At 33.0% G+C, this 19,789-nt stretch overlaps 1 protein-coding gene across 1 annotated transcript in view; it reads left to right on the forward strand.

Annotated features, from left to right (window-relative positions):
- LRCH2 (leucine rich repeats and calponin homology domain containing 2) overlaps positions 1-19,789 on the forward strand; it is a 121,453-nt gene that overhangs the window by 59,917 nt on the left and 41,747 nt on the right. The window contains exons 7-12 of the mRNA XM_090264341.1: positions 3,511-3,598; positions 4,110-4,221; positions 4,808-4,905; positions 5,000-5,058; positions 6,844-6,951; positions 13,043-13,108. Of these exons, the coding sequence (XP_090120467.1) occupies positions 3,511-3,598; positions 4,110-4,221; positions 4,808-4,905; positions 5,000-5,058; positions 6,844-6,951; positions 13,043-13,108 (531 nt within the window). The remainder of the gene's footprint in view (positions 1-3,510; positions 3,599-4,109; positions 4,222-4,807; positions 4,906-4,999; positions 5,059-6,843; positions 6,952-13,042; positions 13,109-19,789) is intronic.

A 19,789-nucleotide genomic window follows, 5' to 3' on the forward strand; every position in this document is an offset into this window, starting at 1 on the left:
TGTAGCTCACAGTCTGATGGAGGAGTCAGTTAATAAATAAAACAAGGAAATATAAAAGACACAGTTTTAAATTTCCTTTCCATAGAGGAAAGAAACATGCTTCAGGAGTAAAGATAGGAAATATCTCCTTGGTAAGATAAGGTTTCAAGTTAAGGCCCGAAAGGAGAAAAGGTAGCTGTGTAAAGAGCGAGAGGAAGAGACATGTGCAAAGGCCTTAAGAAGAGACTTGGTATGTTAAAAAACTGTATGGAGGTCTGCATGGTTGGAGCAGAGTGGCTGAAGGGTAGTGTGTACAAGTTGATTTTGATTAATTAGGACTCAAGTCATGTAGGGGCTTAGGAGGCTGTGGTAAGGAGTTTGAATTGTATTTAAAGTATGGTGGCAACTCATTCGACAGCAGGGGAATAACATGATCTGATTTCTGTTTTAAAAAAAGCTATCTTGGTTCTTATAGGGAGAATAGATTGGAAGTAAATTAAAATAGAAGCTCAGGGACTAATTAGGTTGTTGCAATACTTGCACGAGATCAAGGGGTCTTGAATAGGATGACTGCAGTAGAGATGAAAAGGAGCAGAAGAAACTGAGATATATTTTGGAGCTGCTCTCTAGCAGTGTCACCCAATTTAAATGTCATGGAAGCCACATATGGAATTTTTAATTTTCTTGTAACTTTTTTAAAAAGTAAAAAAAAAGAAGCAGGCAAAATTAATTTTAACAATACACATTATTTAACTCAGTATATCCAAAATATTTTCACATGTAATTTAAATATAAAAAGGTAGTGAGTCATTTCACATTCTTTGTTTCCCTATTAAGTATTTGAAATCTTGTGTGTATTTTAATTACATTTATAGCGTGTCCCAATTTGCACTAACTACATTTATTTCTTAAAATTAATTTATTGTTTTTGTATGACAGTTGTCCCATTTTTCCCCTGTTGTTCTCCCCTGCCCTGCCCACCTCCCCCCTCTCCCACAGTCAATCCCCAGCCCGTTGTCAATGTCCATGGGTCATTTATACATGTTCCTTGACTAGTCCCTTCTCCTTCTTTCCCCCCTTCTCCCTCTCCCCCCTCCCCTCTGGCCACTGTCAAGGACTAACTACATTCAAAGTGCTCAATAGCTATATACTCCTAGTGGCTGTTATATGGGACAGTGCAGGTCAGTAGAGTTCACTTATGTGTTGGCTATTGGGTGTGCTAGTCTTTTACTCACAGCCCATATTGAAGCACCTAGAAAATTCTTGTATGTTCATTTCTCTTTCAGACTCATCTCCTTCTTACTACTATAACACCCTTTCGTACCTTGACTATTTTGTAAACACTTTATTCTACAAAAATAGGCATTACATTACATTAAGTATGTCAGCTTTGGGAATCAGACATAATGTGCCTGTGAAGCCCTTCTCCAACTCTTAAAAATTGTATGTTCTTGTGTCATAATGTCTCTGGTCCTCAATTTTCTTTTTTCTTTTTTTCTTTTCCTCAGTTTTCTTATATGTAAAAACAATCACATGGATGATGTCAGGATTAAATGAAGTAATGTATATACAGTACTTAACACATTGCCTTACCCATAATAATTCCTCAGCAAGTAGCTTGTTATTAACATTGTCATCTTTTAGAAATATACAGATGCATTTTAGTATAGTACATAGTATTACTGTGAGTGGAGTCAGATGCATTTGTGCTATAATCATGGTTTAACTTCTTAGTTCCCCTTTGGCCTAAATTACTTAATCTCTGAGCTTTCTCTAAAAATTTAAAATGTTAACAATACCACTTTATAAGCTTGTTGTGAGAAATAAATGTGTGCTTGGCAATTGGTAATTACAAAATAGTCATGGTGATGTGAAGTACAGCATAGGAAATAGAGTGATTAATATTGGAATAACTGTGTGTGGTGCCAGGTGGATACTGGAAATAGCAGGGGGACACTTTGTAAAGCATATGATTGTTTAACCACTATGGCTGTACACTTAAAACTAATACAAAATAATATTGAATGTAAACTGTATTTGAAAGATAAAATTTAAATTTAAAAAAACAATGAATAGGTTTTTAAAAATGGTTTTAAAGCCCATACTTGAAAATACAGTGTAAGGCTCAATTTAATGTAAAGCTGAAGTATTTAATAATAATAAAAATAACAGTGTTAATAGTAATATAAAAATATATATGTGTGCTTGGCAACTAGTTTAGTAACTGATATTCAGTAAATGTTATAAATTTTCCTCTTAGAAAGTTAAATTTATAAGCGTTATTGTCCTTATTTGTAAAAAGAGATAATGCATACATTTCAGAATGTAAGGATTATTAGTAAAATGTGAAATGTACCTAGCACAGTACCCAATGCTCAACAAATATTAGCAATTTTTACGTCTTTTTATCCTTCCAGACTAAGCTCAAATGCCATTTTCTTGGATGAGGACTTTCCTAACCTTAACATGGAAAATCAGTTAATTTCTCTTTTCTCACAACACTTTATATTTACCTTTGTCATTGTCTTCAAAACATATAAACATACTTATTTCTCTTCTGGTTTGAGACCCCTTTGTGGTCAAACATTTTAAAATTCATCTCAGCTCATCTTGGGCATTCAACATGGTGCCTCACAGTTGGTAATTGCTTCACTGTGTTTATTAACATACTCCGGAAAAGTATAAAAATCATTATTTGGGGAGGAAATATAGCATAGTGATTAAGATTAAGGAGTTTAGTGTTAGATAATCTTGGGATCAAGTTTAGACTTCCATTTCCAAGTTGTAGGTCATGGGGTAAATTGTTCAACCCTTCCTGGTCTCAGTTTCCTCATGTGTAAAATGAGAAAACATCAACAATCTGCTAGAGTTTTCACAAGGGATATATGAGGTATTGTCTTTAAAGCACTTAGTCCAATTTTTGGCACATGACAAGTGGCCAATGTAAAGTGTTTGGTAAATTTGCAAATTAAAGTGAAAGATACTTTATAACCTGGATGGCATACCGTGTAATTCAGAAATTTGTAAAGACAGCTCTGACCTCACACTAAAACAATTATTTATTCAATGCTTTGCAGACTTTGTTTTGTATTTTCTCTTTTCTCAGTTGTTAAATGAACATTATTTATAATGCTGAAGCATATTTTTAGCGCTAATAAAGAATAAACTGAAAATATTTAATCATTCTGTGGTGAAATTTGCTAAACCAATGACCAAAAACAGAAAGTTTTTTTAAACAAGATGAGTTTGTAGCAGGAGTATCTGCTTTTCTGATTTTCTCAAGAGAAATAATAATAGCCTATTGTTAACAATTGACACTTTATAGCAGAGCACATGAAGGAAAAATATTTCATGAGGGGCATGAACAAAGTGTTTTGCAGGAAGATTTCTGACATTTTCCCCTTCATTTCCTTAAGGATCCTAAACATCAAATGTGTATATTCTGTATTAGATAGGAAAATTTTAGGTCAAGCCTGTGTTATCTATTTAAGAAGAAAATTCTAACTGTTCTTAGAATTTCTGTTTCCATAGTATGGAGGATTTTTATCCAAATAAAAATCCTGGCCCTGACTCTGGAATTGGAAGTGATAATGGAGAAAAACGATTATCTGCAACAGAAGTGAGTATTTTTTATTACTGATCTATCTTACTTTAAAATTTTATTAGAACTTTGAAATAGACACTTGCACTGACTTTATGTTGCTTAAAAGTATAATCATCATTATATATAATTTTTTTAATATATTGATTTTAGAGAGAGAGAGAGGGGAAGGAAGAGAGAGAAAGAGAGAGAGAAACAACAGTTTGTTGTTCCACTTATTTATGCATTCGTTGGTTGATTCGTGTATGTGCTCTGACCAGGGACCAAACCCGTAACCTCGGCATGTTGGTACGATGCTCTAACTAACTGAGCACCTAGCCAAAGCACATCATTACATTTTATGACTTAAAATGAAAACAGACAGGGACATTTTTAAAAGTACAACAGTAAACTTTAACATACTACTTTCTAGTTTGAAAACTGGAGATGTAAAGCAAATATTCTATACTTCATATGTGAAATTAAAGCAACTTAATTCTTAATCATATATTTAAAATGCCTCATTGGTGTTTGGGCTTATTTCTTTCAGCCATCAGATGATGACACAATCAGCCTTCACTCTCAAGTCTCAGAATCAATTAGAGAGCAGACATCAAGAAATGACAGTCACTCAGCAGGAAGTAAACCTGATTCTCAGAAAGGTAATCCATATGGTTTTGCTCTATTTATTTTATGTACATAGTCCTTATTAAAATGGATCTTTTATTAAAATGGGTTTTGAAAAATATTATCTTTGGATAATTCTTTCATTGAGAAAATATAGTTTTATTCTAAGCACTGTGGTGCTTAGAATACATTTTTATTTATCGATTTTAGGGAGGGAGAGAACCATTGATGTTAGAGAGAAAGATCAATCCATTGCCTCTTTCACACGTGTCGACCTGGACCGAACCCACAACCCAGGCATGTGCCCTGATCGGGAATCAAAACCGTGAACTGTTGATTTATGAGATGATGCTCAACTGAGCCCCGTTAGCCAGGGCACTATTCATATTTTTTTCAAAAGATTTTATTTATTTATTTTTAGAGAGAAAGGAAGGGAGGGAGAAAGAAACATTGATCAGTTTCCTCTCCTATGCTCCCTGACTGGGGACCAAAACCACAACCCAGGCATGTGCCCTGACTAGAAATTGAACCTGTGACCTTTCCTTTTGTGGAACAACATCCAACCAACTGAGCCACATGGGTCAGGGCCATATTTTTAAATAAATATTATTTTATACTTAGACCAGGAGGTGTATGATTTTATTGACCCCAACACAGAAGATGTAGCAGTTTCCGAACAAGGAGATACACATATTGGATCCTTTGTTTCTTTCCTTAAGGTAAAGAAAACTTTGAACAAATATTAATAACACATTCCCTTTGATCTCACAAAAATGGACCATACAATTTAAATGATAACTTTCTTTTATAAAGGGAAAAGAAAGAGGCCCTGAAAAATCTCAGAAAAAAGAAGAACTAGAAGATGAAAAAAGGTAAGCACACACAAATTCTCAAATTGAAATGCTACTTATAAATACTTGAAATATTTTAAAGATATTCCTGCTTGAAATAATATAATTTTTGTTGGTTTACCTGTTATATTCAGATCATTAATTTGCAAATACTTCATCTGCTTGCATTCCTCAATTAAACTGAAAATTTTAGTAAGCATTTGAGTGTAGTATATACATCGTTTTCCCTCAGAAATGTAGTAATAATGCCTTCTATAATTATTACTGAGGAGGACTGTACTTTCACATACATTGCTTCATTTGAGCTATTTAACAAGACTTTAAAATAGATGGTATTGGCATCATATGATGAATAAGGAAACTGAGACCCAGCATTTCAAATGTCTGCAACTCAGGTGTTCTCTTACTCTAACTCTTTTATTGAGAAAATATACTTTCCATCAGACTAGTTGTAGTAATTTTAGGGGTATTTGATATCTTATTAAAATAATTGTGCTTTGGATCTTTTCTGTGTCATTTATCTTACAAAATGATGGAATATGACCTACCACGTTTTTTAGTCACTTCTTTAAGTTCCTTCATAGCTGCAGGAAGGAAAGGAGAAGCATTTGTTGAATATCTACCATGTACCAGGATCTGTGCTATATGCTTTCCCATGGTTCTTATGTAATCTTCACTAAATACTGCAAAGTAGGTATTGTTCCCATTTTACAGGTGAGGAAAGTGAAGCTCGGAGACTGAAGTTTCTTGCCTAGAACCACTTAGCTCGTGTTCAGTAGAACCTAGGGTGTAAACTGAGCTCTCTCTGATCCTTAAGCTTTTCTCTTTTCTCTACATTGTGCTTCCTTTAAATGACCTCATTAGTATATTTTTAAGCAGCCATTATTTAATCATAAGGAGATACTTTGCTTTGTCTTATACTCTATATGTTTAATACTTTTACCTTCTTACTTTATCTCATGAGGACAGTTGCCTAAACTTGAGTTACTAGTGGCATGCAAGTTATGGTAAAGATACAAAGTCTTAGGATTTGATACTGCTTTTTTAAAAAAATAATACCTTTGAGATAGAATTACTGGAGATTGGAGAACAATTTATTTTAAAATTTGTTTATTCTCTTTGAATGATAAAAGTTACATACTGTAATGAGTCTTTTTGGCAAATTTGGTGATTTTGTTTGAACCTATTTGCATTTCTTCTACTTAAATGTTTTGTACAGAGATTTTAAAGGTCAATATAAATAAACTGATATAAGCAAAGAGGTTTAATAAAATAAAAATTTCATAACATCTTATATTTATTTATAAAGACATATAGACTTCTGCAGTTCTTATTACACTCTAGACTGGGGAGTATACATTATTAATTTTTATGGCTATTACACATTTCAGAAATTAAAAAAAGTAATACTAGAGTTTACTTTGTTAGCCATTAATTATATTAATAAAGCAAGTATGTCACATTTTCTGTTTAGTTGAGAGGATAGATACGTTTTTATATTCTTTAAATATTCCTTATTTCTTATTTTATTGTAGTAAATACAAGGATATTAAGATTTTAGCTTTCACATGGTACTAAAAACAAAATGGCTTTTAAATCTGGAAGCTGATATAAAATGAAAAGAGACTTGACTTGGGGTAGTGAACATAGAATACAATATACAGATGATTATTATAGAATTTTAACCTGAAACCTATATAATTTTATTAACCAATGTCACCACAGTAGATCAATAAATAGAATAAAGATAAATGAAAAAATCTTCTGCCTTATTTTTTGGATAACCATATTTGTGTCACCTTTCAGACTTGGAAAAGAACAGTTACTTGCTGAGGAAGAGGATAATGATTTGAAGGAAGTAACTGATTTGAAGAAAGTAGCTGCTCAGTTATTGCAGCAAGAACAAAAGAACAGGTATTTTTTTGTAATGAGATTTAAATAGGCAAATTTTATATTCATAAAATCTGATTGTTTAAAGATTATCCAGTAAAGTATATGAAGTTTCCAGTAAAAAAGTAGGGCCATTTGTTAAAAGACAGTAGGAAATACTTAGGATAGAAATGTAAAGTTACATATATAATTAAGAGAATATACTCACATTGTCATTATATTTAATTATTGCTTAGGTATCTCTGTTTTATTCTTGTGTGATAAATAATAATTGATTATTTGTTGATATTCATTTTAGCTCACAATAGCATTAGATATGTTATAAGCTTTTTTATGTATATGTCATAAGTATATAGTATGCTTTTTATCAGATTCCTAATTACTTGGGATATGTGTAAACTTCTTAGAAATGAATTGAATTATATAATGGCTGATTAAATCAGCATGATAATTTGAGGGTCACAGGTTCACTTTTGTCAGTTAACATTTCTGCCTCTGGCTAGGCTGTCCCCAAATGCTTGTCTTTGGCAATGACAGAGACATTGTGTGAATGAGATAAAATCAGTGGAAGCTGTTTTTTTCAATTGCAGTTTACATTCAGTGTTATTTTGTATTGCTTTCAGGTGTACAGCAGTGGTTAGACAATATATTTTCCAAAGGTTTTCACCACTCCCGGCATTGTCAGTACCCACCTGGCACCATACACAGTTATTACATTATTGACTGCATTTTCTATGCTGTACTTCAAATATGAATATTTCATAACTTACAATTTATACTTTTCTGTCCCTTCACCTTTTCCACCCAGTCCCCCACCTCCTCTCCCCTCTGGCAGCCAGTCTGTTCTCTGTATGTATGGGTCTGTTACTGTTTTTCTTGTTCATTTCTATTGTATAGATTCCAAATATAAATGAAATCATGGCTTTCTGTGACTGACTTATTTCACTTAATATAAACACTCTGGTCCATCCATGCTGTCACAAATATTATGATTTCATTTTTTATGACAGAGTACAAGATTTTGTGTGCCGGACTTTTAAGAGGACACTTGGGTTTCTAGCAGACTCTATCCCTGTGGTGGACAAGTCCATTTCAATACAGGAAACATTCTAGATGCTGTTGAGGGTCAGCTATTACTGCCATCTTTATGTACTGAGAGTGCTATGTTTCTAGTTTTGAAATAAGAAGAATATTTATTTGAGGTATGGGTAGGGATGTGGGCTAGAGAAATGGGTGAACTGATGTTTTTTTAACTTTAAATTGAATAAATATATTTTTAAAGGAACATTATTGTCTATAGGAAGACCTAATAAGAATAGCTAACAAAGGGATTATAAACCTTGTGATAAAAGCTTGTTTTTGGATGTTGTTGCTCAGTCCAACCTAAAATTTTTAAAAAGCTGATATGGTTTGAGAAAATTAAAAGAATGATTTTGATACATTTAACATTGATAACTAACAAGTATTTTACCTCACTTGTTCAAAACAATAAATTTTTATAGATCACATGACCATGTTTTGGGATGTTTAAAATTTAATTATACTTACATTTGCTTAAATATGCTTTGAAAAATAATTACTATTAAAAGTTATCGAGTGACAAATGTGTAGTTTTAGGGGTTACTATTTTTTTAATAGTCACTAATATCACTTTTTGCACAGCTAGTATGTTTATAGAATTACAAATTATACCAGAAAATATTGCTTACTTTTATCTGTTCTTTATCTAATGTATCCTTATTCCCAGTTCACATTTTTCTTCTACAATAACTTTTTGTCACCCTTTTCTGTGAAGGCTAGTTTCTCATCTTTTTCTGTGATTTATTTCTAATGACTCTTTAAAAAATTGGCTACTGATAAGGTGTGTATCCCCCTCCACTTAATGTAATCAATGTATTAATTAATTCTATGATTTAAGAGGTTTGATAAAGCATGCCACCACCCACTTTGTGTAGTTTTAAAAAATAGTGGAGTCTCTATCTACTCTACCTGGCAAGTGAAAGAATTATATTTATCATTATGGGCAGAGAATATTGATTTTATAAGAACACAACAACATTCATTTCTCTTATTGTGTTAAGAATAGCATCTGAATATATAGTTTTAAATTTTAACATTCTAATATATAACATTTCTATATTTTAAATTTTCTGTTATTGTTGCATTAGTTTTTCATGTATCCCTGTGACTTGAATTATTTTTTGTAGCCAAGATAAATCAAATAATGTTTCATAAGTCTTGTTTTTGTGGTAGTTTGGTAATTAGTTCAAAATAGCACTTAATAGTGTACCTTGTACGTAGTACATACTTAGTGATACTGTTACTGGTTAATTGATTGCTTGACAATGAGATCAACACATTTAAAAAAGCTAACAGGAGCCATTAGTTTAGGTGATATGTTCTCTCTAACTTGTATTATTTTTTGAGATACATGTAAAAGTAATTGAAGTTTCTCTTATATTTCTGTTCTTCATCCTCTTTTTTATATGTTAGTATATATGAATATAAGGTCACTTTAGATTAAATGTTAATATGCAGTGACATTAATGTAATAATTATGTCTGATTTTTGCAGACATTAAAATATTTGTGATATCAGGTCATAATATATAGAGCATGTTTTACTTTAAAATTTTATAATTTACAGACAATTTAAATTATATCCCTAGCCAGTTCTGTTAATTGCCGAACTTAAACTGATCTCAGAATTTTTTATGCCAAATTCCATATTTTTGCCACTAAATGATTTCTTCCCCTCTAAAATATATTGCTGTTGCTCTCCTGTTTTAAATGTTGATAATTATATATTTTTATGCTGTTACAATATTTGAATATGAATGAGTCCAAAAAATCAAAAGTAATCTTGTAAATGGATGTATTTCTTAGAAGATTTGATGTAACTTACAAATTTTCTCTTTTACATTGTGTTGTGTTTTAGACTCCAACTTTATTAATGAAGAATCTAAAATGCTATTTAATGTTTTAAGCAGCAGTTGTAACATTTATTTTTAGTTTTTCACACAGTCCTTGGATTGTTTTCATTTGTTTGTTGTTCATCTTGATTTAAAGGAATTTATCTGGAGTAAAATCACCCTAGCATATCACCAAGTACCACCTAGGATTTCTACTTTGTGTACCACTAACTTTTCTTTAGCTAGCTACTATTGGAAAGTAAGTGCAGTGTTAGTTCTCAGCTACAAGAAGCCATGCATGTCCTCCAACTTAGAAGCAAGTAAAAAAATTGCTTATGTTAGTTCAGTGATGATTTTTTTAAAGCAGCTTTGCCACTTGTTTAGTTCATGCTACTTTAAAAAATATCTTTGGTCCTTTAAGTAAGTTTATAGTAGTACTTAATGGATGAAACTATCCTAGGAACGTAATGAGGATTTGCACAGAATGAGTAATCAAAAAGGGTGAGAAAAGAGATCAGGAAATAAACCATCAAGTGGAAAACTTGTAAATGTTCAAAGTCTGAAGCCTAGCTATTTAGGAGACTTCCCCCTCTTTGTCTAACTCAGATGCATAGATTAAGCTACTTTGTATTAATAATTTATTGTTGAATTTTTAAAAGCTGATCTTTATCCCTCTTGTCAAAATATTGGATTGTTTCTACTTATGTTTGAGTGTATTGAACTTCCCCTGAATCAGTGATCTTATCTATATCAAAATAGCTATTCTGAAAGTTATAATTTTACCTTCACTATAATTTGGGAAATTAAAAAAAAAACTATAGTCTTAAAATTATCTTAGTGTTACTCTGTAAATTATTCAGCCAACTTTTCACCTATTCACCAATGCTACTTTTGTATATTAGTATTAGAGATGTGTTTATTGCTCTTTTTCTTATACTGATTTTCTTATTATGTATATTACTAAACGTATGTTTAGCTGGCTTCTTAAAATTTATTTGATTATTATCCTTAAAGGATTCCAATATATGTGAACTTTTGCAGTGAATGACTTGAGTCGACTGGTTCCCATTGCATGTTCATTCCTGATAACTTATTCAATTCTGTAATATTTTCTATTACATCTTTCTTTTTAATAATTATTTTATTTGCTTTTAGGTGTATCCTGAGAATTTTTTCTTATTGTGGAAAGATGTGTTTTTGAGTACTATGTAATATGGATAAATAAAAAAGTCATTATGAAAAGTTATATTGAAGTATAATTGGCGATCATGGAAAGAAAATCTGATTTTGAAGAGTTTATTACTTTGGTTTAGAATTATAGAAATCATGTACATTACCTGTTTTGTGTACATTCCAGTTTGAGGAACATCATGTGAACCTCTAGTTCGTTATAACTAATTAGGTAGTTCAATCCTTGAAATCTATCCATTCTTTCCTTTCTGCTTGCTTTACTAATGACTTCCTTATCCTTTCCCAAAGCATCTTTCTTCTCCCATGTTTTGGTTTGTTTGATGTACATGAAATGTGAATACAGATGGAGGCCTTATGTTATTGAGCGTAATTCAGTGAAAAACTCTTCCAGAGGACCAGAACAGCAGGTTGTGCATCAATATATATATAGTTTGTGGAAGCCTTAAGTATTAAAAGGCCAGGTTGATGCAATTGAATTGTAGTCTTTTACTTAAAACACAGTATTGGTAACTGGATTAGGGAAGTATGTTAATTTAGAATAGATAGAATAAATGTTTATTTTTACTTTGAGTATCACAGAGTAAAATATTAAATATCAATGTACACAGCAAAATTTTACATAGGAACATTCTCAAGTACATAAAATATGTTTTATAATATAAGTGAATGGATTTCAACTTATTTTCTTTTTTGCTCCAATATGACCCATACACATCAGTAATCACAATACTAGTGAATGTGTTGGGGGAGAATTCAGAGCTTACTGTTGTTAAGGGCTTTGTAGTTTCACGACCACTCCCACCCCCTGGAATTATTCTGACATCCCCACCCCACATAGAACACACTGCTACATCTTCTTTTTAAAAGTCACTCTGTAAAGATGTCGTTTTTTCTAATAGTCTTAGATATTTTATTAGCTCAGTTCTTCTGCATTTGGAGATCCAGCACAATTGTAGTGTATGCTCATACAAAGAAGAATAAAGGTGTCATTAAATCTCAAAATTGTTTGGTGTAAAACTGCATTGCTTTGCCTATAATGCATGCCCTTTGCCCCTTACTGTGACTCCTCCTAGTGAGGCTCTCCTAGAACCAAGCTAGTGAGGACATGGGGGAAATGGAAAGTGGTTTCTTTATGTTAATCATCTTTCTGTAATTACCAATTTATGTTTATCTCATTATGTATTTTGGTAGTCAATATATAGCATTAATTTGAAATTCTGTTCTCATCTATAGTGTTTTTATAGTTGACAGTTGAAGATTTTATTTTGAATAAAAGGCAGATTTTACTCCTTAAAAAAATGAACTTTAAAATAGAAAATTAAGTTACATTTATATCTATAATAAATAAATATCAAGAACTCTTAAATATTTATGTTAAAGAAAGACAATAATTCATTACTTTAAACTTTGAAATTAATACTTAGAATTATATAAAATTATGGACAAATATTTCTCTCCTACAGTAGGTTATCAGTCTTTATTTTTCTTTTTTGGTTTTCTTTGAATACCGTTTCACTTGGTTATTAAAAATTTGATAAACTTGTGAATTTTTTTTCAAAGAATTGAACTTTAGTACTGGCTTTGCACTTAGAATTAAGGGTTTCTTTTTTTTGTTTTTTGGCAAGACGATTATGTATTACATCAACCGAACCCTATCATTTGCTGTGCTGGGAAATCTAAATCAGTCACAATGATACCTAAACAATCTGCATCTCTTTATCATCTGCCTCAGTCAAAAGTTAGATATGCACAGGGCACACCAGTAGCATAGTTAGAAGGTATCCAAGCCTTGAAAATGGGTTTATAAAAAAGGATGCATGAAATAACTGATGAGCTTCATTACTTCATAATAACCATTGCGCTTATGGGCATATAATCTAAATAAAATTTAAATGTTGTTTTATAGCAAAACTTTTCATGGACCAGATTGTTTATTATGGAGATTTTTATATCATTCGTATACATTATCCTCTTTAATATGTTTTGGAATTAATGTGTTAATTTTACTTCTAGGATTCTTAATCATTCAACTTCTGCCACAAGAAACAAGCCAAAAGAAAATGTCAAGTGCGAAAAAAGGTATAAAGTTTTCTCAGTCCTTATAGTTAATATTTTGAGACTTGATCCTCTGACAGCGATGTTGCCGTATGTGGTTTTAATTGAATAAATGATATCTATTTAATATACCTAGATAATTTAAAGAGGAAATGTATTACAGCATGAGTTGTTTACTTTTGATATGAACAACTTGAAAAATGCTGCTTTGATCTCTTTTTGTGCTTATACCTGCATTTCGTCTTGATAGAATCATTTATTCATTTATTAATTCAGAACATTTATTGTAATACTCTTACTGCCAGAAATAATGTGTCTATCACTGATTGTGTTTATTCTCTGTTACTGTTGACTGTTTGATTTCCTTTTCAATTGCATTTTAGTGGGTTCTTTTATATGAGTACATGGTCTAAGCCACATATATTAATTCCAGAGAAGTAGAACACCCTGAAAGTTTCCATTTATTCTTTTTGGTGGTTGGAAAATTTGCATTACATTCAGCCCCTGAGTCATTCTTATGGGAGTGTAAAAGCCCAAGGTTGGTGTGGCAGGAGTGCATACAGATGTGCAGACAGAGAAAATTAACATTTGTTGAATGCTTGTTATATGCGCACTCTTCTGAGTGCTTTATTATTTTTTTATTTTATTTTGGTTTTTCAATTACAGCTGTCACCTTTTCCCCTAATTTCTCTCCCCCACACAACCCACCCCCTCCCGCAATCATATCCCTCCCCGTTGTCCATGTCCATGAGTCATTTATACGGGTTATTTGACTAAACCCTTCCCTTACTTATCCCCCTTCTCTCCCTCTCCCCTCCCATCTATTGACTGCTATTCTGCTCTTTGTTCTATTTAGTTTCTTTGTTTGTGTTGTTCTTTAGTTTCCTGTATTAGGTGATATCATATGGTATTTTTCTTTCTTTGCCTGGCTTATTTCACTAAGCATAATTCTCTCTAGTTCCATCCATGTTGTTGCAAATGGCAGGAGTTCCTGCTTTCTTTCTGCTGCATAGTATTCCATTGTGTAAATGTACCACAGTTTTTTGATCTACTCATCTACAGATGGGCACTTAGGTTGTTTCCAGCACTTAGCTATTGTAAACAGTGCTGCAATGAACATAGGGGTGCATAAGTTCTTTTGAATTGGTGTTTCAAGATTCTTCGGGTATAATCCTAGTAGTGGAGTCGCTGGTTCAAAAGGTAGTTCTATTTTTAATCTTTTGAGGTAATTCCATACTGTTCTCCATAGTGGCTGTACCAGTCTGCATTCCCACCAACAGTGCAGTAGGGTTCCCGTTTCTCCACATCCTCGCCAGCACTTGTTGTTTGTTGATTTGTTAATGATGGCCATTCTGACTCGTGTAAAACGGTATCTCATTGTGGTTTTTATTTGCATCTCCCTGATGGCTAATGATGTTGAGCATTTTTTCATGTGTCTATGGACCTTCTGTATGTCCTCTTCGGAGAAGTGTTTGTTCAGGTCCTTTGCCCATATGTAAATTGGGTTGTTTGTTTTCTTGATGTTGAGTTGTATTAGCTCTTTATATATTTTGGAAATCAGTCCCCGTCTATGATGTCATTGGCAAATCTGTTTTCTCATATGGTTGGTTTCCTTTTCATCTTGCTGATGTTTTCTTTTGCTGAGCAGAAACTCTCTAGTTTGATGTAATCCCATTTATTTATTTTTCCTTTATTTCTCTTGCTTTAGGAGATGTATCCGTGAAGAAATTGTTACGTGAGATATCTGATATTTTCTTGCCTATGTTTTCCTCTAGGACTTTTATGGTGTCATGGCTTACATTTAAGTCTTTGATCCATCTTGAGTTTATTCTCTTGTGTGGTGTAAGTTGGTGGTCTAGTTTCATTTTTTTGCAGGTTCCTATCCAGTTCTCCCAGCACCATTTGTTAAAGAGGCTCTTCTCACTCCATTTTATGTCCCTTCCTCCTTTATCAAATATTAGTTGACCATGGAGGCCTGGGTTTATTTCCGGGCACTCTATTCTGTTCCACTGATCTATATGTCTGTTCTTATGCCAGTACCAGACTGTTTTGATTACAGTGGCTTTGTAGTATTGTTTGATGTCTGGTGTTGTGATTCCTCCTGCTGTGTTCTTCTGTCTCAAGATTGCTTTTGCTATTAGTGGTCTTTTTTGGTTCCATATGAATTCATGGAGTCTTTGTTCTAGGTCTGTGAAATATGTCATTGATATTTTAATAGGGATTGCATTGAATCTGTAAATTGTTTTGGGCAGTATGGCCATTTTGATGATGTTGATTCTTCCCATCCAAGAACATGGTATTTGCTTCCTTACTTTATTTTGAAAATAAATTTGTATCTTCCTTAATTTCTTTCTTCAATGTTATGTAATTTTCAGAGTACAGGTGTTTTATCTCTTTGGTTAAGTTTACGCCTAGGTACTTTATTTTTCTTGTTGCTATAGTAAATGGTATTTTCTTTTTTGTCTCTGTCTCTGCTATTTTATTGTTGGTGTACAGAAATGCCTTAGATTTCTGTATATTTATTTTGTACCCTGCCATTTTGCCAAATTCACTTATTATATCGAGTAGTCTTATAGTGGAGTTTATAGGATTTTCTAGGTATACTATCATGTCATCTGCATATAATGAAAGTTTTACTTCTTCTTTCCCAATTTGGATGCCTTTTATTTCTTTTTCTTGTCTGATTGCTGTGGCTAGGACTTCCAACACTATGTTGAAAAGGAATGGAGAGAGTGGACAAACTTGTCTAGTTCCTGAGTTCAGGGGGAATGCTTTCAGTTTTTGTCCATTGAGTATGATGTTGGCCTCAGGCTTCTCATATATAGCCTTAATTATGTTAAGGTGTGCTCCCTCTATTCCCATTTTGCTGAGTGTTTTCATCATAAATGGATGTTGTACTTTATCAAATGCTTTTTCTGCATCTATTGATATGATCATGTGATTTTTGTCTTTCATTCTGTTTAGGTGATGTATTATACTTATTGATTTGCAAATATTAAAACATCCTTGCATCCCTGGAATGAAGGCCACTTGATCATGATGTATGATCTTTTTGATGTATTGCTGGATCCTGTTTGCCAGTATTTTATTGAGGATTTTAACATCGATGTTCATCAGTGATATTGGCCTGTAGTTTTCTTTCTTTGTTGTGTCTTGACCTGGTTTAGGGATTAGGATAATACTGGCTTCATAGAAAGAGTTTGGGATTTTCCCCTCTTCTTGGATTTTTTGGAACAGTTTGAGGAGGATATGAGTTGGTTCTTCCCTGAATGTTTTGTAGAATTCGCCTGTGAAGCCATCCGGTCCAGGGCTTTTGTGTGAAGGGAGATTTTGGATTACTGTTTCAATTTCCTTTTTTGTTATTGGTCTGTTGAGACTTTCCACTTCTTCTTGATGCAGTTTTGGAAGGTTGTATGTTTCCAGAAATTTGTCCATTTGTTCTAGATTGTCAAATTTCTTGTCATACAGTTGTATGTAGTAATTTCTAACCATCATTTGTATTTCTGAGGTATCAGTCATGATTTCTCCTCTTTCATTTCTGATTTTGTTTATTTGGGTCTTCTCTCTTTTTTTCTTGATTAGACTGGCTAGAGGCTTGTCGATTTTGTTTATTTTTTCGAAGAACCAGCTCCTAGTTTTGTTGATCTTTTGGATTGTTTGTTTAGTCTCTATGTCATTTAGTTCTGCTCTGATCTTGATGATTTCGTTCCTTCTTCTTGCCCTAGGCTTTGTTTGTTGTTGTTGTTCTAGTTCTTGTAGCTTTATGGTTAGGTTTTTTATTTGAGATTCTTCTATCCTTTTCAGATATGCCTGTATTGCTATGAACTTCCCTTTCAGGACTGCTTTTGCTGTGTCCCACAGGTTTTGGGCTGTTGTGTGCTCATTATCATTAGTTTCTAGAAATTTCTTGATTTCTTCTTTGATGTCATTGTTAACCCATTCATTATTTAATAGCATGTTATTCATTCTCCATGAGTTTGGGTGTCTTTGATTTTTTTCTCTGAGGTTGATTTCTAGTTTCAAGGCATTGTGATCTGAAAAGATGCTTGATATGATTTCAATTTTCTTGAATTTGTTGAGGCTTGTTTTGTGACCTATCATGTGGTCTATCTTTGAAAATGTCCCATGTCCACTTGAAAAGAATGTATATTTTGCTTCTTTGGGGTGAAAAGTTCTATATATATCAGTTAGATCCATGTGGTTTAGTGTGTTGTTCAATGCCTGTATATCCTTGTTGTTTCTTTGCTTTGATGATCTGTCTATTGTTGATAATGGAGTGTTGAAGTCCCCTACTATGAGTGTGTTGTTGTTGATATCTTTTTTGTGGTCTTCTAGTATTTGCTTTATGTACTTGTGTGCTCCTATGTTGGGTGCATATATGTTTATCAAAGTCATACCTTCTTGATGGATTGTTCCTTTAAGTATTATGAAATGTCCTTCTTTGTCTCTTTTAATTGCCCTTGCTTTGAAATCTGTTTTGTCTGATATGAGGACTGCTACCCCGGCTTTTTTTTTCTGGTCCGATTGCTTGGAATATTTTTTTATATCCCTTTACTTTCAGTCTGTGTAAATCTTTTGTTTTGAGGTGTGTTTGTTGTAGACAGCAAATATGTGGGTCCTGTTTTGTTATCCATTCTATTACCCTATGTCTTTTAATTGGAACATTTAATCCATTTACATTTAAGGTTATTATTGAGGTGTATTTATTCATTGCCCTTTGTACCTCTATTCCTCTCCTCTCTTGTTCTTTTCTTCTTTTTTCTTAGAACACTCCCTTTAGCATCTGTTGCAATGCTGGTTTGGCGGAGATGTATTCTTTTAGTCTTCCTTTGTCTGAGAAACTCCTTACTTCACCTTCTATTTTGAATGAGAGCCTTGCTGGGTAGAGTATTCTTGGTTGTAGGCCTTTGTTTTTCATTGCTTGAAATATTTTTGACCATTCCCTTCTGGCTTGTAACGTTTCTGTTGAGAAATCAGTTGATAGCCTTATCAGAGCTCCCTTGTATGTTATTTGCTGTTTTTCTCTTGCTGCTTTTAAGATTCTCTCTTTGTCTTGGAATGTTGCCATTTTAACTATGATGTGCCTTGGAGTGGGTTTTGGGGGGTTCCTCTTCATTGGAACTCTCTTTGCTTCCTGAACTTGTATAACTTTTTCTCTCATCAGGTTCGGAAAATTTTCTGTCACTATTTCTCCTATCAGTTTTTTAATTCCATGGTCCTTTTCTTCTCCCTCTCTAATTCCGATGATCCTGATATTATTTCTTATCATGCTATCCTGTAATTCCCTTACATCTTGTTCATATTTTTTCAGTCTTTTTTCATTTTGCTGTATTGTCTGGGAGTTTTTCTCTACATTATCTTCTAACTCACTAATCCGATCCTCTGCTTCGTTTAGTCTGCTTTTGACTGATTTTACTGTGTTTTTCAGTTCAGAGATTGCATTTTTCATTTCTTCCTGGTTCTTGTTGATAATTTCTATGTCTTTTTTTATGCTGGTGTAGTTCTCTGCAAGTTCCCTGTAATTTTCTTGGAGCTGCTGGTAACTTCCTTGGAGGTTGTCATAGTTGATTTTAAGAATGTCGAGTATATTGAGCTTCTTTACCGCCATGGTTTTGAATTCCATGTCTGACATTTGGGCTATGTCTATTTCATCTATCTCTCTTTCTGAGGATTCCTCTTTTCTCTTCATTGAGGCGTTATTTTTGCGTCTTACCATGTTGGAGTCTTTTTTTTATTTGTTTTTATTTATTTATTTGTTTATTTATTTGGGTGGTGGGGGGTAGTCTGCTTTGACTTCCCTCCTTTGTGGTGTGAGATTCTTTATCGGAGATCTGGGAGTTTCAGTGGTGCAGTCTCTTTGATATCCTGAGCCTGATATTCTTGAGTTACCCTTTATGTCGTTTGTTTATGCTGTCTGGTTATATTTCAGATGTTCTTTGGTAGGATCTTCCTTCTGGCTAGTTGGTTGAGAGTCACTCTATCCGCTTTGTCTTGAGTTCTTTTGTGGATATGCTGTTAAAAACATAAACACACAGCCCAGGCAGGAGACCCACACCCTCAAAAAGTATCCCCCACTCTATCCCGCTATCATCAGCCAACGAGCCCGTATTAATATAAATGTAAAGAGATTAGAGCTTTTATACTATAAGAAGAATAGATAAGAGTTGTTTTTGGGGAGGAAAAATATAATTTTTGATAGAGGGGGTGATAGATTAATAATAGTTGAGACTATGCAAGCCAGTAGGTAATATTTACATTGTATGTTAATAAAAATGGAAGAAAAGGATGGAAAAATGCACAATATAGTAAGAAAGTGGGATTGTATTGTATTTGGGTTTATTAATAGTAATTATATTCTATTACTTAGAGTGATAGGGGGGCTAAACTAGACACACAAATGAATAAACAACAATTAAAGAGAAAGGATGAGAAGGAGAGGTTATATGCCACACGTTAGAGATAAAGTTTGTTATTCTTTTTGGAAGGGGAGAAAAAAAAACACCCCCCCCCCAAAAAAACACCCAAGAAAAGAAAAGAAGAAAGAAAGAAAGAAAGAAAAGAAAGAATATAGAAGAAAGAAAGAAGAGAGAAAAATAATTGGAAAAAAAAAACACAACCCCCCCCAAAAAAAAATCCAAGAAAAGAGAAGAAAGAAAAGAATAAAGAAAGAAAGAAAGAAAAGAAAGAAGAAAGAAAAAAATTGAA

The sequence above is a fragment of the Furipterus horrens genome, unplaced genomic scaffold, assembly GCF_987537825.1.
Source record: "Furipterus horrens unplaced genomic scaffold, mFurHor1.1.pri manual_scaffold_17, whole genome shotgun sequence".
NCBI lineage: Eukaryota > Metazoa > Chordata > Mammalia > Chiroptera > Furipteridae > Furipterus > Furipterus horrens.